This window comes from Carassius gibelio, chromosome A12 (assembly GCF_023724105.1).
Source record: "Carassius gibelio isolate Cgi1373 ecotype wild population from Czech Republic chromosome A12, carGib1.2-hapl.c, whole genome shotgun sequence".
NCBI lineage: Eukaryota > Metazoa > Chordata > Actinopteri > Cypriniformes > Cyprinidae > Carassius > Carassius gibelio.
In genome coordinates, this window is record NC_068382.1 from 7,492,714 (window position 1) to 7,511,850 (window position 19,137).

Below are 19,137 nucleotides of genomic sequence, written 5' to 3' on the forward strand. Positions count from 1 at the left end.
ACAGAATTGGAAAGTCTGTCATTCACACAATTCCACACATTCCCTACCCTTTGCATGTTGGTTTATTAAATATTTGGGTTAATTTTTGTTCTTTCCAATATGAGTGTAGTACTTCCAGCTCAGTTAAGGACATTTTAAAATATTTAAACTCATTCATATAGAGAAAAAAACAATGGATTATATAATAATGGAATTAGAATTAGCTATATTATATTTACTTTGTATAGCAGATATATCAGTGTCTCTGGCACACAGGCCTTACCTTAGGTGTATGAAGATAAAAATTATTTTTAAAAATCCCCAGGTTATAACAGGACCTAGTCAAGACATTTAAACAAAATAAAGAAGGCAAAAACAAAAGAAGTACTAGCCTGATTCGCCTGATTATGTGGCCGCTACAATTTCATAAACTGTGTATAAACCAGTTTTTTTATACACATCTCTCATCTACCTTTTGTTTGAGAATGTCCACTGGAGCCTGGTGAGCTTTCAGCTTCTTATTTTTCAGTAGGATCTTCCCTCGGAGCTGCAGGGGAGACGGAAGCAAAGGCTCATCCGCAAAATCGCTCTCAAACAGGAACTTGGTCACCAGCTTCTCACCAAACACCATCTGAAGAGCAAAACAAACAATGGTCACTTTCCACAAGAACTGGGATCCATTGGATTCATCTGATGGATTCAAAGTATTAGTGTAAAAATTCAAGCACCTTAAAAATCTCAGCCATTTTGCGCTGCTGTGGTAAAGAGCAGTGGTTTTCTATAGACAGAATCACGGGCATCTCTGAGTTCACAAACGCTGAACGATTGATGGCCTCGACAACATCCTACAGGCCACAAGAACATTCCCGTCAATGGAAAACACACATACTGTAAAATCAACAGAAGTCTCTCATGTGCTGATTTTTAACAGACCTTGAAGGGAATCTTAGTAGTAAGAGTATGTCCATGGTAAATAACAGGCATGCCGTCGTCCCCATCCCAGCAGTCCAACTCAACACTACGACAGCCCTGCAGCAACACCTGCAGCAGAACCAATAAATCAATCATCAACTCAAGACACACTTGCTATGGTTTCAGCTACATTCACTTGCAGGTGACTTCTACAGGACCCATATTTATGGAGTGCATTGTGAAATGTGTTTTGCCTGGATCAGGTTCAGGATGCTCTGAAGCTCTGCTGAAGATGTACCTGGCTGTAGAGCTCCACTGAAGACTCTCCTTTCAGCTGATGGCCCGTGAGATACGTGTTATGAGAGGATTCGATGTAATAGTAGGAGAGCGGATACTGGAGCTCATCCAGATTCACTTGAGATTCCTCGTTTTTAGAGGCAAAGCTGTCCTTGTCCATTAGAAACCTGCGAGAGGTAGATTCACTTTTGGTCATGTAGCAGAGATTATATGAGTAATGCAGATTATCCAAATATTCCAAAGTATTGTGTTTCCGAAACTGCTGGTCCACATTATTTTGTCAAAAAAGTTGAATAAAACCAAACCTGGCAAATCCTTCAAAGGACATCCACCCCATCTGACGCATGTTTGAAGAAGGCTCAAATTTCTAAAGAAACAAAAAAACTAATTAAATATTATTACATTGGCCTTCGTATCATTAGATGTCTCAAAGTGATTTATGAGCTGGTTAGACATTAATATTGAGCTGTCAGTCAACGACTCTTATTCTTAATAAAGGAAGAATCAATTGAACATGTTGTTAACGGTAAATGATGGCCCACCGTTGAGATTTTTCAGACCATGCCAAAGCCTTGACAGCATTCTGACAGAAATTTGAAGCAATTTTTTATTCTGACAATAAGACTTCACATGTTGGTCAAGACAAAGTTTGAAGTTTGAATGTTGGCTTGAAAATGTATTTTCAAGGTTTAAAACCACTTCAACAAGTTTGAAGATCAGACGATAGATTGATGGTGCCAAGTTTAGTGGATATATTAAGAAAGGACAGAAAAATTATTTAATATGTTTTTCCTGTAGTCTTCTGCAATACAATACACATATTATAGTCCCTCCAGAAAAACGTGATTATGCGATCGCCTGATTTAATGCATAATCAGCCAAAGGCCGCATATTTTTTAATATGCCGCTCTTTTGCCGCATAAATTGTCGATTTCAGAAAGCAAAATATGTGGGGCTAGCATGATTTCATAATCCCTGTATTTTTGTTGAAAAACCTCACATACATATTAGCAGAAAGTTGAAAAATGTTGCGTTTACTTCACACATATAAGGCGCCATTTTCCCCCTTTTGCCATGGGAACCTTATGAAGTGACGTAATTATGTGACGTGAACATCATCTGCAAACCCCGCGGTGAAACCAGGGTGAAACTTGAAGCACGCAAATCATTCTTATTTGCCAACAAAAATAAGCGCTAAAGAACACGTGAAGCAGTTTCCCGATTTATTACATGACAGTGGAGCCAAATTATAATGCGAGAACTTGCGAAAACTGCGGTTTGATGAAATAGAGAAAAAGGTGATTCAAGACCCCCTTCTCACTAGGCTACTAACACTGTTGTAGTTTCATTCAGAAGCTGATGCAACTTTACAGTTGTAAGATTACACTTTTTTTGTTACAGAACAGTTCCAAAAACTTACAGTTGTAATTATATTAGTAGTATGTAAAATAATTTACGTTGCAGTAAGAGATTGCAACTTAAATATTCTGTGATTTATTATGCTTGCTTATCATAGGAAGTAATAAGAAATTACTCTTTACATTAAGGTAGTAGCCTAGTGAGAAAAAGGTGTTGGGGGAATCACCTTTTTTTCTTTTTCATCAAACCGCAGTTTTTGTAAGTTCACGCAATTTCATCACATAAAATTGCAAAAATATCCCGCATATTACATCGCATTTTTTAAGAAAACGTGCCGCAAAATCAAGGATTTTTGCCCGCAACAATCACCAAAAAAAAACAGTGTTTTCCGGAGGGACTGATATTAATGTGCTTTATAACAGGAATAACCTTTGTCATATTCAAATCCAAAACATTTATAGGTCTGATCAGTAAAGTCTAGATCAGCTTTCAGAGAGTTCTTCCACACACCTGTATGATGCTGAGGATCTCATCATAGCTCAGATGTTCTCCCTGACAGTTGACCAGGAAGTCATTGAGTTGAGAGATGGCCAGTCCCAGCACACCCAGCGATGAATTCTCCACTCCAGTGCCATTGCTCACGATGCTAGCAGCTGCAATGGCATCTGAAATCTGCTTCTGGTTGTCAGACATTTGCTGATGTGTGCGGATAAAAAGGCCCAGGTCAGAGCCGTTGCGAGTCAACAGATCTGAGGAGAAATCAGCTTTATAAAACCATCCTACTTCTTCTCATCTTCACTGAAAAAATAAAAAATAAAATACAAATAAATAAATCACACTTATTTTTCACACATGCCCACCGAGATCGGGTTGCAGTCCTGTAAGTTTGTCATCAATCCTCAGTGTGGTGTAGAGTGGGACAGAGTCAGGACCTGAGCGACTACAAGGCACGGCGTATGTGTCGAACAGTTCCTTCAGATCCTTACGACTGCGAATGCTAGACACATAGCAGACAAACGGGAAACTTTCAACAATCATACAAATTCAAAACACATGCAGAGTATTTTTTGGAGGGAAAGGTGTGCTCCACCTAAAAGACTTGAAGAGTTCTACAAATTCAACAAAGCTCATGATGCTGTCGGAGATCATGAGGTCCTGGAAGCCCCTAAAGCAGCCTTTCCCTCGACCATGCCAGCTCCTACTACTCCAAGCCCTAAAAACACCAAACATAGTCAGCTCTGAAGCAAAACTGCTTTTTCTACATGCTTCAAGACAAGTGATACAATTTATTCTTCACTATGCAAGAAACTGCTGAGATTAGTTTTTTTCACCTCACACATGCATTTTGAGCTTAACCATTAACTATATTTGATATGCATTGAATAAACACCTAAATCAAAGTCTGTTCATCATATACAGCAAATGTATATTTTCAAAAGACTTGAATTAAACAAATTGAACGAGAGCAGAGTAGGAATCTTAGAACCGGTTTGAACGAATCGTATGAGAATCTTGCGTGAGACCTTGCATGCATGTAAACCTATTGTATGAGACTCCCAAAACAATATCAGGAATCTTAAAAAGTGCATAATGGGGCACTTTAAAAATATCTTATTTCATAACAAAAACAAACAAAAAACTTCATGGGTTTGGAACAACACAGTGATTATAAATTATGAAAAATTTCTTTATAAAGTGAACTCGGGCTGCACGATATTGGGAAAAAATGACATCGCAATATTTTATTTTTCTGCGATATGAAATCTAATCTATTTTTTTCTTACAAACAAAAATGAGGTGAGCACACTTACATTCTCATTTTAAATGATTTAAACATCGAAACCATCATGTCAATTGATTAATATGCGCGAGGGAGAGAGAGCAAGACAGCGCTCGTGTTGTTTGAAGACGGTGAGTGTGCGGCCAGGGCGCGCTCTCTCTCTCTTTCTCTCTCTCTCCCACTGTTTCTCTCTCTCACGCGTGTGCTCGCTCTCTCTCTCTCTCTCTCTCTCTCTCGCGCACGCGCACTCTCTCGCGTGCTCTCTGACAGGACTTGAGTGCAAATTATAAACTTTCACTCTACGATGGTTAAGCTGTGCAATTAATCTGCGAATCACATTCGTAAAGGGCCGGGGAGCAGCTGGCCTGTACAGTTAATGAATAATGGATCAACTACAAGCCTACATCGCACATCCTGCAATGTGACTATCGTGGATTCGTACATCACAAAATATTGATGCTTAAACGACATATCGTGCAGCCCTAGAGTGAACCATCTCTTAAAATCCTTGGAAGCATTTGGAATCATGTTTCAAGGAATATTTTATATTTTACAAAAAGTAAAAAAAATAATAATAATAGTAATTCTCACTTGTTTATCCTGTTTTACTAAAAATGTTCATATTATGGAAGTAACATACATTGTGAACAAGGTTTAGTGTTGCTTTATTTACATATTTTTTATGTTGCATCTATCTTGTATAGAAATGTCTGAAAATATCTTTAAAAGAACAGAATCCTGTGTGTTCTGGATTTCTATTTCTAAAGAGGGAGGGGCCTTACCCTGGCTGACTTTTGGAGATGCTGGGGAGAATGGGGGAGGAATGTGGACGTGTAGGGGTGGAGGTGTTTGTGTTAAAGGAAACAGAGGAAGATGAGGAGGAGGATAAGGAAGATCCAGGAGACTGGCCTTTGCTGTTGGGTAAGGAAAGGGGTCCAGGGTGGCCAAAGGTACTGCAGTCCTCTATGAAAACATTCAAATATGCCACAATGTCTCTGATCTGTTAGCATCACAAAACTAGCATCGTCAGTGTATAAATTAAAAAAGTATTGGTAAACCAGCTGAAATGAATACCATCCCTCAATATTCTTCAACAATTATGTCTAACCAAAGTCAGAGTAGCTGTCAACACAACGTTCAGTATCTCTCACCAGCGTTTTCCTGCTCAACACTTTCCAAAGACTCTCTCCTCCCTAAAGTCTCTTTACAGCTCCTGGTCTTGCGTGAGATCATTTCATCATCTGTTCCATCACCACTGTCCCCCTGTGAACAGAATAGTGCATTATTTAATCATATAGCTAAGCTAGGACAGCCATTGTTGGCTCAAGTTGTTCACTCCTTACCCTGACTAAGGCTTTCTTCTTCTTCTTGACGTTGGCATTAACGCCCAGGGGGCTGTTTTTCTGGGCTGAGTTCTTCTCTGCACTCTTGTTGGACGATCCAGGGCCGCTAGTACCCATATTCCAGCGTCTTCCACCGAACAGCTCGATAGCATGGGCCAGTGTGGGCCCCTCAAATCTGCCGTCCTCCTAGAAAAGGGAGTTTTACAGCAATATGAAACCCACCGATAATAAAACTGGAAAACAATCAATGGAATTTAGAAAAAAAAGAAAGCTGTGTCTTAGCTGACCTAAAGTTAGCAGAGTTATGCCAAAAAGAAATTTACAAGAGTGAAACTGGAATGTGTTTGGAGGTATGAAAACTTCAATACCACCAAAGTACTCCATTGTGAACTTCTATAATTCAGAAGTTCATTGAGAACACAAAATGTGTGCAAAAATCTTTATTTAAATGCAGACTAAATTGGTTTGCCAGGTCCACCAGCTGGTTGGCCAGTTGACCTGCCAGCTAACAAGTGCCGTAAACCCTTCTAAAACTATCAAACTGAACCAGCATGACCAATGGAAATAAGCTTGGTGGCTAGCTACTGTAAGACCAGCAGACCTTTTTATAGAAGGGTGGTTGTTGTAATTGTTGCAGTCTTTACCATGTTTAAGGGATGCTGTAATGTTTTACATCAAATTCAAATATTTGAAAAACATTAGTAAAATCCTCACATTAAAAACAACAAAATCTGGTATTGAAGGTCTACTTGTACTGTGTTCTCACTTGTATTTGATAAATGCACTTGAATAAATGAAAGTGTACCTGGTACAAACTAACATACTGCTTTCGCAGCCATTGTAGTCTCTGGTCAGGAAACTTCCTGATCTTCCTGATGGCACTGAGCAGCTCCTGGAGGCCCTCATGCAGCATTTGTGCCGTGTGCTTGGGGGCCACAAAGTGCAGGAGCCTGTTGTCTGTAGTGTGATGTCCATATAACAGCGTGACACCATTTTCACCAGGGTTCATGTTACATAGTTTGTGCTGCAGGCACACATAGTTAACATCCACTCCAGGGTGACCCATAAACACGGCTTTCACCATGTTAAGGTCTAGGAGTCCATCGGTCAGTCCACAGTGCACAGCTTGGCCCAGAGGTAAGTGGTCTGGAGATGATGGATGTCCCATGAAACCCCGGGCTTTTCCACCTGTGCCACAGCTACTGTGGGGCTTGGACCAGGTAAGGAAGCAGTTATCGGGCTGTAGACGGAGGCAGCAGCGGGAGGTGAGATGGGTCTCAGGGTCATAGTGGATAACAGTTGCTCCCTGGAGCAGGAACTGGTGGATATCCGGCTGAAGAGATAGCACGTACCAAGGGATGAGCTCTGTACCGTGGCTAAATGGCCCACGTACCTCTTCTGTGGCCTGGAGGTCTACGTCCTTAATCAGCTCAAGTGGATCCCCTTCAGAATCTAAGAGTTCCCCTACTAAAAACCTACAAAAATAACATGAAGCAGGTGAAGTAGAAATAAAGAATCAAGTGATTGAATAAACAGAACTCTGCCTGGAAAACTGCTCACTGTCTTGGAAGATGTAATGCCATATTAGTCAAGTAAAAGGAGTTGACAGGAGTTTAGATTATTGAAGAGCACAATCTACCATTAAGACACAAATTTAGGGGCCGTTATGGAACATAATACAATGCTCCGTGTTAAATTACTTCAAATCGTGCACTGTGGCAGAGCTTGCATCTTAAGCTTAAATGTGGTTGTGGTTGTGGTCTGCATCTCATTTACTCTGTGTCTTGGTCTGGATATGAGTCTAGGTTTGTGGTCTCAGACAAGACTACAGTCTGTTTCCAGAGAGTAATGAGGATGATAATTACCTCCACCACAGGTTTGCACTGTATGGCTCTTAAGGACTACTAGTTTCTGAAATGAATGGTGAAATAAATTCTGCATTATCCCTATTTAATTAAAATGGACTACTGTCTGGTTCTTGGACCAGCAGTTTTTGACTGGGTTCTGGGATAAGGTCTTGGTCTGGATCTGGACTTAAAGCATTGATCTAGGTTATAGGGGATGCGGTATTGGTCTGGTCCTTGGAATTCCAGTACTGGTCTGGGTTTTGTGGATTTGTTTGGGTATTGGTCTTATGCTGGTTATTGAGGGGTCTAGTCTTGGTTTGGTGTTGTAGATTTTGGCACTGGTCCGTCTCTGTCTCAAAGGATTGGGCTTTGGAGAATCTGGTCTTGACTTAAACTCTGCACTGTGGATTCAAAGGAAGGAATTCCATGCACTTCTAAGTGATAACACACCAAACCCATACAGCCGAAACACTGCATGTCACGTAGAAACCAATGCAGTTAGTGCAACCACTGAAGCACAATCTGCAACTTACAGTACACGCTCTGACCCAGGTTCTTTTCTTGCAAGTGGACAGTAAGGGAGGGTTGAATTGAAGGAAGGTTGATTTGAATGGAAGAAAAGGACAGAAGGTAGGTGTTTGAGAAATGAGAATAGGTTGGATCTGTACCCAAAAACAGCAAGCTCAACTTTGATACATTTGTGGTATGAAGTCAGTCCTGCAACTGGAAGAGTTACTGGGAGAGAAGTTAAGATAAATAAAGTAGTACATCAAAGCCAAGCTGCTCAAGGTTCAGTCTCTGGAAAGATGAAAATGCTTGGGATGGAGTCTACAATGAGATTCTCCAGAGCCAAAGTATTAACAACCGATATGAGCACCTTCCTGCATACAACAAAACTGTGTCAGTGTTGAGGACAAACAGAACTACAAACTCACAGCTTTCAGTCCGGGAAAACATGGGATTTGCAGTGCTGCTCTGTAGATAGGTTAACATGCATAAACTCATGAGAACAATATGTTCCTGTTCCACTGAGAAACATTTAAGTCAAAATGAAGGTCTTTGAAAATCTTTTCATAACTTGATAAGATGTTTAAAGGGTCATAATATACTGAGCACTCACATGCTACAGTAGTTCTTTCAGTTCTTTCAAGTGATCTAAAGGTTGTCAAGAAAGAAAAAATAGTAGTAAACCATATACTCTGAGTGAGTTGTTTATGATGAATAGAATTTCACAGCAACCCAGCCATAATCTTCATAAAAAAACATATCAAGACTCATTTGAGTACCACATACAGTAAGGGAGAGACTTTTTGTCAGATATTATTTAGTTAAGATAAAGTGGGGAGTTAAAAAAAAATATTGATTTAGATTTTTATAGATGCTTTTGGGTTTAGGATTTTGTGTGTTCTTGTGGTGACATTAACTTGAGGTTTTATATTTAAAAGTGTAAGTGATTTACTCAAATAAACCTTTAAACTTAAACATGTCCATGAGCAACCATGGAAGATGTCACATAACACACATCTAGTGGTTCCTCCACCAGTCAAGAAACTCCCATTGAGATTCATGTGAATGCTAGGTATTATATATCTCCTTGGTTAACACAGGTAAGTGCAAAAAATAACCCAAACCTCTGTGTAGAGAGCCTATTAAAGGTATTAAAACAAACAGAAAATGCCTAAGCATATATGGATTAGACTAAACACATCATCTATTTGCAAACGGGCTCCAAAGTTAACTCACTGGCTTCTGCTCTTGTCTTTGAAATAGTTTTTGGGGCAAGCTGTGATCTCTTGTGCCTTCTCCTCTGGCTCCTCAGCCTCCAGGCTTCGGTTGCAGCTGCGAATCGTCTGCAGAATGTTACTGACAGTCGCCTCCTTGTCCGAGCTGTGGAGCCCATCGCTCCCAAGCCTCTGCAGGAAGTGCTGCTGGCCACTGTAGTCGGTGACAAACTGTGTAAGGTAAAGAGCACTTCACCACAGAGATTCCACATTAAAATAAAAAAACACAATTATGTACAATACGAGCAGATTTGTGGGCTTTAAAAGCTTTCATGGGTGATTTAATAGTAACCAAAGTGACAAAATGTCTTTTTCCTGGTTGAACCACTCTAATGTGTTTCTTGTAAAGCCAGGAAGCAATTCAGCAGGCATATTAAATGTTGGATGAAAAGGTAATTGCTCCAGCTAGCCAAAATGGTCTCAAGATTATTATTGTAACTGTAAAAGGCGATTAAATTCAACCGTGGTGATACAATTTCCTGTGTTAGTCACCATCTCTCTTTGGAAGCACCTAATCCTCACCTCAACAGGATCTTCTTGAGAATCAAATGACGGATGGAGTCCAATAATGCTGGCCGCACCATCAAGAGCCTCACTAAGTTCCTTAAGGAACACGCCACAGAAGGGCACCACTTTGCATCCTGGGATGTTGAGAGCACGGTTTACCACTTTCTTGTACTCAGATGATGATTCATGCTGGGCCATGGCGTCCTTCAGACCACGCATGGTCTCAATATCTGCCTGGTCCATGAACTGCCACATCTTCAGCACTTTGCGAGACCTGGGGAATAATAAGCAGTGAGCAAGGCTGTAGGGACGTAATTCTGGGCGCCCTGTTTTGTTGCTCAAGGCCTCTGAACATTTCTGTTTTCAAGTGTGATTTTAAAGTTAATTCAGGGATGCAGTCTTGTGGATAGCGTACATGCTTTGAACTCATTGATGATTATGTGCCTCCAGAGTTAGATTTTGGTTTATGTAATATTTTTGCATAATAACTATATAGTAAACTGTATTTTTGTCTCTCTTTTCATACCAAGTGGGAAAAAAGCTAACTGACATCACTGCAAACTCCAAGAAGTTGTTACATTTTCTGACTGTAGTGAAAATGGCCTTGGGAGACTTAAGTATTAATTTTTAATCTGTATGGTAATAAAGCATAAAACCTTTGATAGATGACTAAAATCTTCAGCAAGAAAACTAAAATTCCCTTTGGAAGTGGTAAAAGACATCAAGAGCTGGATGTAAGTGCACATTGTAGATGTAGTGAACTGTAGATAACTAGTCCAATAAGAAAGTTACTTGAGTTGCAGAATAGCAGTAATTCTAGCAGAGAGACTCGTCTTTTCACATGTTACAAATGTGCTGTTAGAAACAAATCAATGACCCAAGAATGTTCCTCACTTTGCTGGATTACACAATACAAACAGAGAGGACCATTTATTCTCAAAGGATTATTTCTTTTCTAACCAAGCAATTCAAGGCATCATGCCATACCTGAGACCGGCCAAGAATTCCATGACCGCATTGTAGTTGCCCATGTTCCAGGAGCACTTTGCCACATGGACGAGGTATGAGAAGACTTCTCTCTTCTCCTCCATGGACCCAGCAGTCAGGATAAGCCAGGTCACCCATGAGCTCACCTAAATACACAACACTCACTTTAGTTTGAGGCTAAATCTTAAGAAAATACTGATCTCCACACCTTTCTCCTTTACTCCCTCTCTCACTTTATTGGTGTATATTCACATATATTTGGAAGAAACACTGCATACTGTGTAACATAAATCTCTAGCTAGTAGTTCAAACATGATTTCATTTACATTTCGAAAGAAAAATGAAGATTTGAGACGAGTGCACAAATGTAGATTTGAGCTCATTGGAGCCTATAACACTAACACAGATAACAAGACCATATAACTGCTGTGTTACTGTATATTCCAAGTTTTCTGAAGTCATACAATGGGTTTGTGTAAGACACATTCGGAATTTAACACATTACTTATTCACAGTGGACAGGACAGCTGGGTCACAATCTGTGTTAAAATTTTGTGTAATCTTGGTAAAACCTTTTGTAAAGGCTTGGAACAACATGAGGGCGAGTAAATAATGAACTTTTACTTTACAACAAAACAACTACAAAAGAAATCCCATCTCCAGTGTTACTTTCTCATATGTGAGCGTATTATGCAGAGAATTAAGTCTTGTGTGTGTTGTTTCACTTTGAAAACTGTTTTACTGTGTGGTGATACCAAAGCATTGCTCTATTAGAACATCCCGATCAACTGCATCCTAGCAATTGCATTGTAACATGCTAAAACCACTCAGCAACTGGACAGCAATGCAGTGTCAACCTCCCAGGACATCCTAGTAACTGCATAGAAGCATTCTAAATGTCATTTGGAATTTAGAAGACCTTAGCAATTGCATAGCAGCATGCTGAAGACAGTAAATGCATAGCCACACACTGGCAGCCATCCAGGACATCTTATAAACCGCAAACCACTCAAATCACTGTACACTCAAAGAAAAAAAAAAAGGATTTTATTATAATTATTATTTATTATTTTGCGTATTGATTTTTTAAAGGTGTTTTACACATATTTTGAAATTTGCACTGCATTGCATTGCGTTTTAGAGTTAACAGAAATGTATGGATAATATCCTAACAGAAAATCACCAGAACATTATTACTATTATTATTATTATTATTATTATTATTATTATTATTATTATTATATTTTTTTATCAGTGTGAAAACTGCATAGCAACGTGATGGCAACCACCCAGAACACCCCAGTCTCATGGTGCCGAGTCTTTTTACGGTCAATCAACACTCACATCTTCTTTAAACACCAAGTCACAGAATCCAACCATCTCTAGTCCTGAGTGCTTATAACAGCAATCAGTTTAAACACAAATATTTATGCGATGGTGTGTTGCAGCTAAAAACACCTCACAGAAAGTCTGAGGGGACGGGAGCTCATGCCATTTTGCCAGGATTCCACCGGACAGACTGCTGCTCTTGAGGTACTGCACAGGCTGGCCAGCTAGCAGTGAACAGACTGCAGATTTGACACATTAAAAACTTACGTAAGAGTTGCCAGAAACACTGCACCCTGGAAGGGGCTTCAAAGGCGACTGCCGGTCAAGTGTCTGAATAAGACCTTAAACAACTGACCCCCACAACAAAGACAACTGACTACAAACTCTAGGTTGTGCATGGACACCCAGTGGCAACACTTCAGGGACGTATTATGTGGGCTACAGCATAACTAAAATAACAATACATTTTTGATGCACTGGAAGGTTAAGCAGGAACTTTCAAGGAACTGCATTCAACAATTAAGGATGACTCCTTAGAGCATTACGCTACTTGACAAGATATAAAATTGATTTCAAAGACTGTCAAAATATGAAAGCCATGTGAAGGTCACGTTCATGTTATGAGTCTTACATTACAAAAACTGACTGTCAAGGCTGTAAGCATCTGCAAATCTTTTCCCAAGTTATTCCCAATCATAACCTGTCTAGATACTGTACCTACTATTACATAAAACATAACCAGCTTTGATGATTCAATATTTGAAGTTTTCATGTTTAAAGTCTAACATCTGTTAGAATATGTAAGTACATAAAAGATCCAAGTAAAACAGACACTTGTGATGGCAACAAACAAATCAACCATGACAAATATCTTCCAGTGTCCAACCCAATTTTTCCTTCAAAGCCAAAACCACCCTTACATTCCCTTTGGAATGAATCTGCACCATTAATGAATGCTCACCTCATTGAATCTTGTGACGAGGTCTTCTACTGTATTGTGGTGGTCATTCTGAGTGGGCATGATGGGAGTGGACAGGGAGGCTTTCAGGTGCGGGTGTCGTTTGTGGCACCCAGGGCTTCCCAGGTCTCGGGTGAAAAAGTTGAGGTAGTCAAGGGGAAAGACGCGGCGGTAGAGCTGCTGCTCCTGTTCTGTCAGGATAGTGGCGATTTCCTCAGGGAACTGGATGAGGTGCCTCAGATCGGCTAGTTCCTTACTGATGCCCGTCACAGCTGACGGGAGGATGCTGGAGTTGGCCATAGAGCTGCACAGCTGCCGTTCTGAGAAAGACAAGCACAGTGGAGTATACTGAATAACATATGTATTGACAGGTAGCCGTTTATTCCCTTCTCCCAATGTCCTTCTCCGACCACACTATGTCCCAATTTTCTGCTATTTTCTTAACATGATCTTCCTCCTTTATGGCATCATAGAAGCTGGCCGGCACAAAGCTTGTTCCAAATGGTTAGAGGGAAAAAGATGCCATCCATCTATCTTATTAATACGATTTTTGACTATATTGTAAGGTAGCTTTACATGCACCCTTCATGGAGAATTTCAGAATGCATGGCAACATCCTCTAAAAAAAATGGTGGTGGATGACAATGGAGAGTAATCAACCAAATTTAGTTTAGTTTAAAATTTAAACAAATAACTTTGAGAACACAAAATTTCCTATGAAGATGATAGTCACATATGAGGGTCCATTCCATTTAGGAAGCAAGGAAGTTGCCTATAAAGCCAGCATCTAGGTTATGGAACAGAGCCATTATATAGGCCAATTATTACATGCCCCTAAAATGCTTTTTACAAATTCAAGCAACCATTTTCACATCGACATATGAATCAATATTCTTTATTGCCTCACGAAAAACAGACATAGATAAACCATTCGTAATACAATAAAGCACAGTATTTACATGGTAATTAAAGAGAAGCAGAGCGTACCGCAAAAGACAAAACAAATAACTTTAATAATGTATACTGTGTGACACTGCGGTCTCATCAGTGCAGTCTAGTAAAAGTGAAAGACGCCATCGCAGGACAGAGTTGTAAAAATTCCCAATAGCCCATACACTGTGGCAATGATGAATCATTTCTTCAGAATCACCGGACATAGTATTTTTTCATTAAGTCTCGGTACATTTACATATCTCCACTGTTTCCTCCACTCTCGCCTGAGATTGCGATTGGAACACAGTTATGCTGGTATGACGGTCAAGCTAAAATAATATAAATACTGTGAATCATGCTTGTCTGGATAGCATCAGCTGTCAAAAACAGTGTTTGCAGACTCCTTCAGCCGGAACAGGAGGAGCGGAGTGAGAGTGCCGTTTGATTGGTGGATTCAGTCTAGTCTTCTGATAGAACATGTGGGTATGTTTATTAGCACACACTAAGACTCTAAGTATCATATCAAAACCTCAGTTCAAAAGTTAAAACCTCAAAACCTAAGTTAATGACAATACTTCAATAAAAAGGCACAAATAATATATTAAATATTATGAATAAGGAATATAGGTATCAAGCCATTTAGTTGAGCAGCTCACTTGCATATGAACAAATTCTTTGCAGTATAGCTCGGAAATGCAGCTACATTTAGAAGATTACAAGGAATCAAACTTAAAAAATATCAAAACTTTAATATGTTTTAATACACCCAATCTGTGCTCTCTTTGTATTGCTTCAAACTAAACCTTTCATGCTTCTGAGGTGAGTTTTAGGCACATCATCTCTGCAATATGCGGTCTCGTATCCATTCACATTTCATTAGCAATCACGTGTGTTCTTTTCTCTTTGCACATAGAATCTTTGAAGCAAAATGCAGGGAAATGAATGCACCACATTAGGCTGTGAATGAGCTGCCCTGATCTTTATTCAGGGGCCACTCATGGTGCAGGTCTAAACAGACAGTGCTTTTGGGACACGCAGAGCAGAGGAGGTGCACCTCCTGCACATGTGTATATACTAGAGCACAACAACTTGGAAAAAATTATTGTGATCCCACTTACAACTGCTGCAATAAACAAATAGTGAAAAGTGTTGATTAAATCACTGCTTTTGGGAGCAATCCCATTTTTGTCCTAATCAAGCAGCCTTAGTATGCGCTTATGTTCACACTCTGTAATGTGCTTTAACAGGGATAGCAAATATCTAAGGATTTATTTAGATCAAAATCATTACTCTGATGGTCTTGAACATGTAAGGGAGACAGAGGGCAACTGTCACACAAAAAAAGTGATGTCAGACACCTAAATGAACACAGTGAAGTTTCCTCTCAGGTGCTTTAGTCTGTTAATGGACATTATAGTGTAAATGCTTCATGTACCAAACATTAGCAGATAGATTTGAAGTATTCAATGAGTTATGTAGGTAAATGCCAAAAGACTCTTATACAACCTCTAGAAAAAAAAATGAAATGAAGCTACAAGAAAAAACTAGAAATAGACTTTCTTTCAAAATAACCTTGAGCAGCATTTTTCATTTTGTGTAACAAAAGAGTGAAAGCCTGCAGAACATCTTTTTCAAAATCACTAGTGGATGTACCATTAAACTACATACACATTTGAATTAATCAGTTGTGAAGTTTAGTATTAAGCTTGATTTATTATTTCGCTTTAGGTTCAAGTCAGTTTAAAAGGACCCAAGCTACCTAGCCGAATTTATTACTGAAGAAAGGGCTATACTGCAAAGAAAGTATACAATAAAATAAAATACAAAATTAGATAATTTCCTTTTTCTTCCATTTGTTGTTTACACTGTTTTTTTTCTTCAACTGCTGTTTATACAAACAGTGAATTTGTTCCATCCTTTAAAGGGACAATCCCTAATTCCTGTTGTCATACCAAACCTGTCCGACTTTCTGACAACGGCTGCCAGCTCTCAACACAAACAAATGATGCAACCTGAATCAAACATTAAAGCGTATTCCCTGTTGATTATTACATACCTCGAATAAACTATTAAAATTGATATCATAACATTGTTTTTAGAGACTAGTGTTATACTAGTGTTTTTCTAGTCTCATATACCAGAAATCTTAAGCCGTCAAGTACCATACATGACTAACTCTCTATACAGCAAAACATTTAAATTAAAACACAACACTTTAGTCCTTGACACCAAGCACTGGCCACAGGAACAGAAGCGTGACTTACGGAGCAGCCTGTAGTCCATCCTCTGTGAGTGGGAGTGTTTCATGGTTGTGGCCGTTGTGACAGGCTCGCTGACTCCCTGCTTCACGCCGCAGCGACGAGAGGCGCTCAGCCACATTTAAACTCAGCCTGACTGCAGCCGCCAGCTCTTTACTGCCACAAATCTGACTCGCTGCATATCTCACTCGTTCACACACACACACACACACACTGTTTGGTCACTCGTGCACCCCTCCCTCTCTCTTGCTCTCTCTCTCACACACACTTACTCTCTTCACTTACTCTCTCCGTTGGCTGCTCCTTCCCGTCAGGTCAAGTTACTCATAGATGAAAGCAACAGTGTTAAGTGCAGGGCGAGGAAATCAAGCACCCAAACATGCTCTGATCACCAGTAAAGAGCTCACCAGTTGACTTGGGTAAGAGTCCAAGGAGAACCTGATAGGCAAACAATGACTTTATAGCCTAAGACTTTGGGGATGTACTTTAGCATGCTCGTTTCCGTCATTAACATGCCCAGTACATCCTGAGAGAGACTGATCGAAGAAAAGAACTGATCCAACATCTTTATGGTCCATATGCATCGCATACAAGCTCCATTAAGCACAGAGAAAGATACAGGAATTTAATTTATTAAAGGGGGGGTGAAATGCTATTTCATGCATACAGAGTTTTTTACACTGTTAAAGAGTTGGATTCCCATGCTAAACATGGACAAAGTTTCAAAAATTAAGTTGTACGTTTGAAGGAGTATTTCTGTTCCAAAAATACTCCTTCCGGTTTGTCACAAGTTTCGGAAAGTTTTTTCGAGTATGGCTCTGTGTGACGTTAGATGGAGCGGAATCTCCTTATATGGGTCCTGAGGACATTTCTGCCAGAAGAGCGCGCGCTCCCGTATAGCAGAGCACTGAGAGCACAACAGACTTCACTGATCAGAGCGAGATCGTTGCGAAATGTCACAAAAGGAGTGTGTTTTTGGTTGCCAGGGCAAGACAACCCTGCACAGATTACCAAAAAAAAAAAAACAGCATTAAGGGACCAGTGGATGCAGTTTATTTTTACAGAGCATCAGCGGAGTTGCGCAAGTGTTTTTGTTTGTTCCCTGCATTTCGAAGATGCTTGTTTTACAAACAAGGTCCAGTTTGATGCCGGATTTGCACATCGTTTATTTCTTAAGGATAATGCAGTCCCAACGAAAAAGGGTCACGATCGTGTGTTGGAACCGCAGGCGGTGAGTAAAACTGCTTCAAATATCTCTGTGTTGTTAACTTAGCTATCGGCGTGTAAGCACATGAAGTAAACAACATGCGATGTTGTCATCAAACTGCACTTTCCACATGTACAGCTTAAAAAAAAAAAAGAGAAAAAAAAAAAGAAAAGACGACATAAAGTGGAACTTAGTCATTTTCCAAAACCGCTAAGCAAATATATACAGTTTCAATACATACCACATAGAGACGTCGTTGCTGATGCTGCTCTTGTTAAATTTCAGCCTCTGGATCTGATTCTGGATCATAAATATACGCTGAATCTGACTGTTAGCCATGGTTTGTTTTGGACGGTTTTGTCCTCACGGTAATGTCACAGCTTCCAAACGCTCTACTACTCTATAGGTACTCAAGATTAACAAGATATTGAGTGAAAACGAGCATTTCACCCCCCCTTTAAGCCATTAGAGACATCTCAAAGTCATTGTTTCTGAATATGTTAACTTCAGTAACTGTTGTGAATATCAACACAGTCAATCTGGCCCAGGGCTGGGTGATATGGCTGAATTACTACTATACAGTAGGACAATATCTGAGTATTTTCTACATTTTTCTATTTGGATAAAAAAAAAATAAACGAAAATAATCTGTCTTTATTTAAAAAATACATATTTCACATCCTGCCAAATGTTGTTCAACGAAAAAATACATATTACAGGCTATGAAAACAAATAAAGTGAATGTAATCATGTAGGCTATCCTATATATAATTTGCAAAAAAAAATTTTAATCACATTACATTGTAAAATGATAATTTTCAAACTGAAATAACAATTTTAAACCATATGTTTAAATCACTAAACAAAAAATGGAAAAAATAATAATAATAATAATAATTGGGGCTGTGGCTAAAGAGTCGGACTTGTAACCCAAAGGCTGTGAGTTCGAGTCTCTGTACCAGCAGGGATTGTACTGTGGATTGTACAGGGATTGTGTGATTGAACTCTCTTTGAGGTGAGACCCTTAAACAAGTCACCGAACCCTCACTGCTCTGGGTGTGTGAGTGTCTGTGTGTGTGTGTGTGTGCGCACTTAGATGGATTAAATGCAGAGTGCAAATTCCAAGTATGGGAAACCATACTTGGCTACAAGTCACTCATTTAGTAAAAATAAAAGCACAGAATAATGATTATCCCACTTTACAGTTAGTGCTATCATAAAAGTGCACTTACTTGTAGGTTTAAAATTCTACATTTGTCACATTTATTGTCCAACTACATATATTTCAGCAAAATGTAAGCTATCCTTTAGTTAGAATTATTGCACTCCTATTTCATCGCATGCCGTCTGTTTGGTGCGCATGCATGCGGCGGCGCTTGTTCAGTAAAGTCTGTGAAGTTTAGCACAGAATTGCAATGCAGAAGGCTCATGCACCTGTGAAATGTAAGTTCACACTGAGAAAAACACATTAAAAAGTGTGAGTAGTGTATCTGTCAGCAGCACGGGTCAGTCAGAGCATCTGACGGGGCGAGCAGCTTTAAACTATACTTGTTAACTTTTTTTAACAAGTTCTAAACCTCATTCTAAACGTGCATAACTTCCCTACGTATGACACAAAAGGAGAAATTCTGAAGAATGTTCAGGCTGCACATTTCTATAC

The 19,137-nt window shown here is 39.5% G+C and overlaps 1 protein-coding gene across 8 annotated transcripts in view; it reads right to left on the bottom strand.

Annotated features, from left to right (window-relative positions):
- LOC128025020 (1-phosphatidylinositol 4,5-bisphosphate phosphodiesterase epsilon-1) overlaps window positions 1-19,137 on the bottom strand; it is a 98,487-nt gene that overhangs the window by 15,077 nt on the left and 64,273 nt on the right. For 6 of the 8 annotated variants that reach the window (XM_052610970.1, XM_052610977.1, XM_052610971.1 and 3 more), the window contains 16 exons: window positions 13,083-13,399; window positions 10,793-10,938; window positions 9,821-10,079; window positions 9,261-9,469; window positions 6,476-7,145; window positions 5,671-5,856; window positions 5,479-5,590; window positions 5,110-5,290; window positions 3,638-3,760; window positions 3,408-3,544; window positions 3,058-3,296; window positions 1,494-1,555; window positions 1,190-1,355; window positions 913-1,020; window positions 708-824; window positions 452-610 (listed from right to left, as the gene is read on the bottom strand). In XM_052610970.1, coding sequence (XP_052466930.1) covers window positions 452-610; window positions 708-824; window positions 913-1,020; window positions 1,190-1,355; window positions 1,494-1,555; window positions 3,058-3,296; window positions 3,408-3,544; window positions 3,638-3,760; window positions 5,110-5,290; window positions 5,479-5,590; window positions 5,671-5,856; window positions 6,476-7,145; window positions 9,261-9,469; window positions 9,821-10,079; window positions 10,793-10,938; window positions 13,083-13,399 — 3,191 coding nt within the window. Of the gene's footprint in view, window positions 1-451; window positions 611-707; window positions 825-912; window positions 1,021-1,189; window positions 1,356-1,493; window positions 1,556-3,057; window positions 3,297-3,407; window positions 3,545-3,637; window positions 3,761-5,109; window positions 5,291-5,478; window positions 5,591-5,670; window positions 5,857-6,475; window positions 7,146-9,260; window positions 9,470-9,820; window positions 10,080-10,792; window positions 10,939-13,082; window positions 13,400-16,276; window positions 16,451-19,137 lie in introns of those variants that run through there. The other 2 variants (XM_052610973.1, XM_052610972.1) reach the window with 2 other exon arrangements.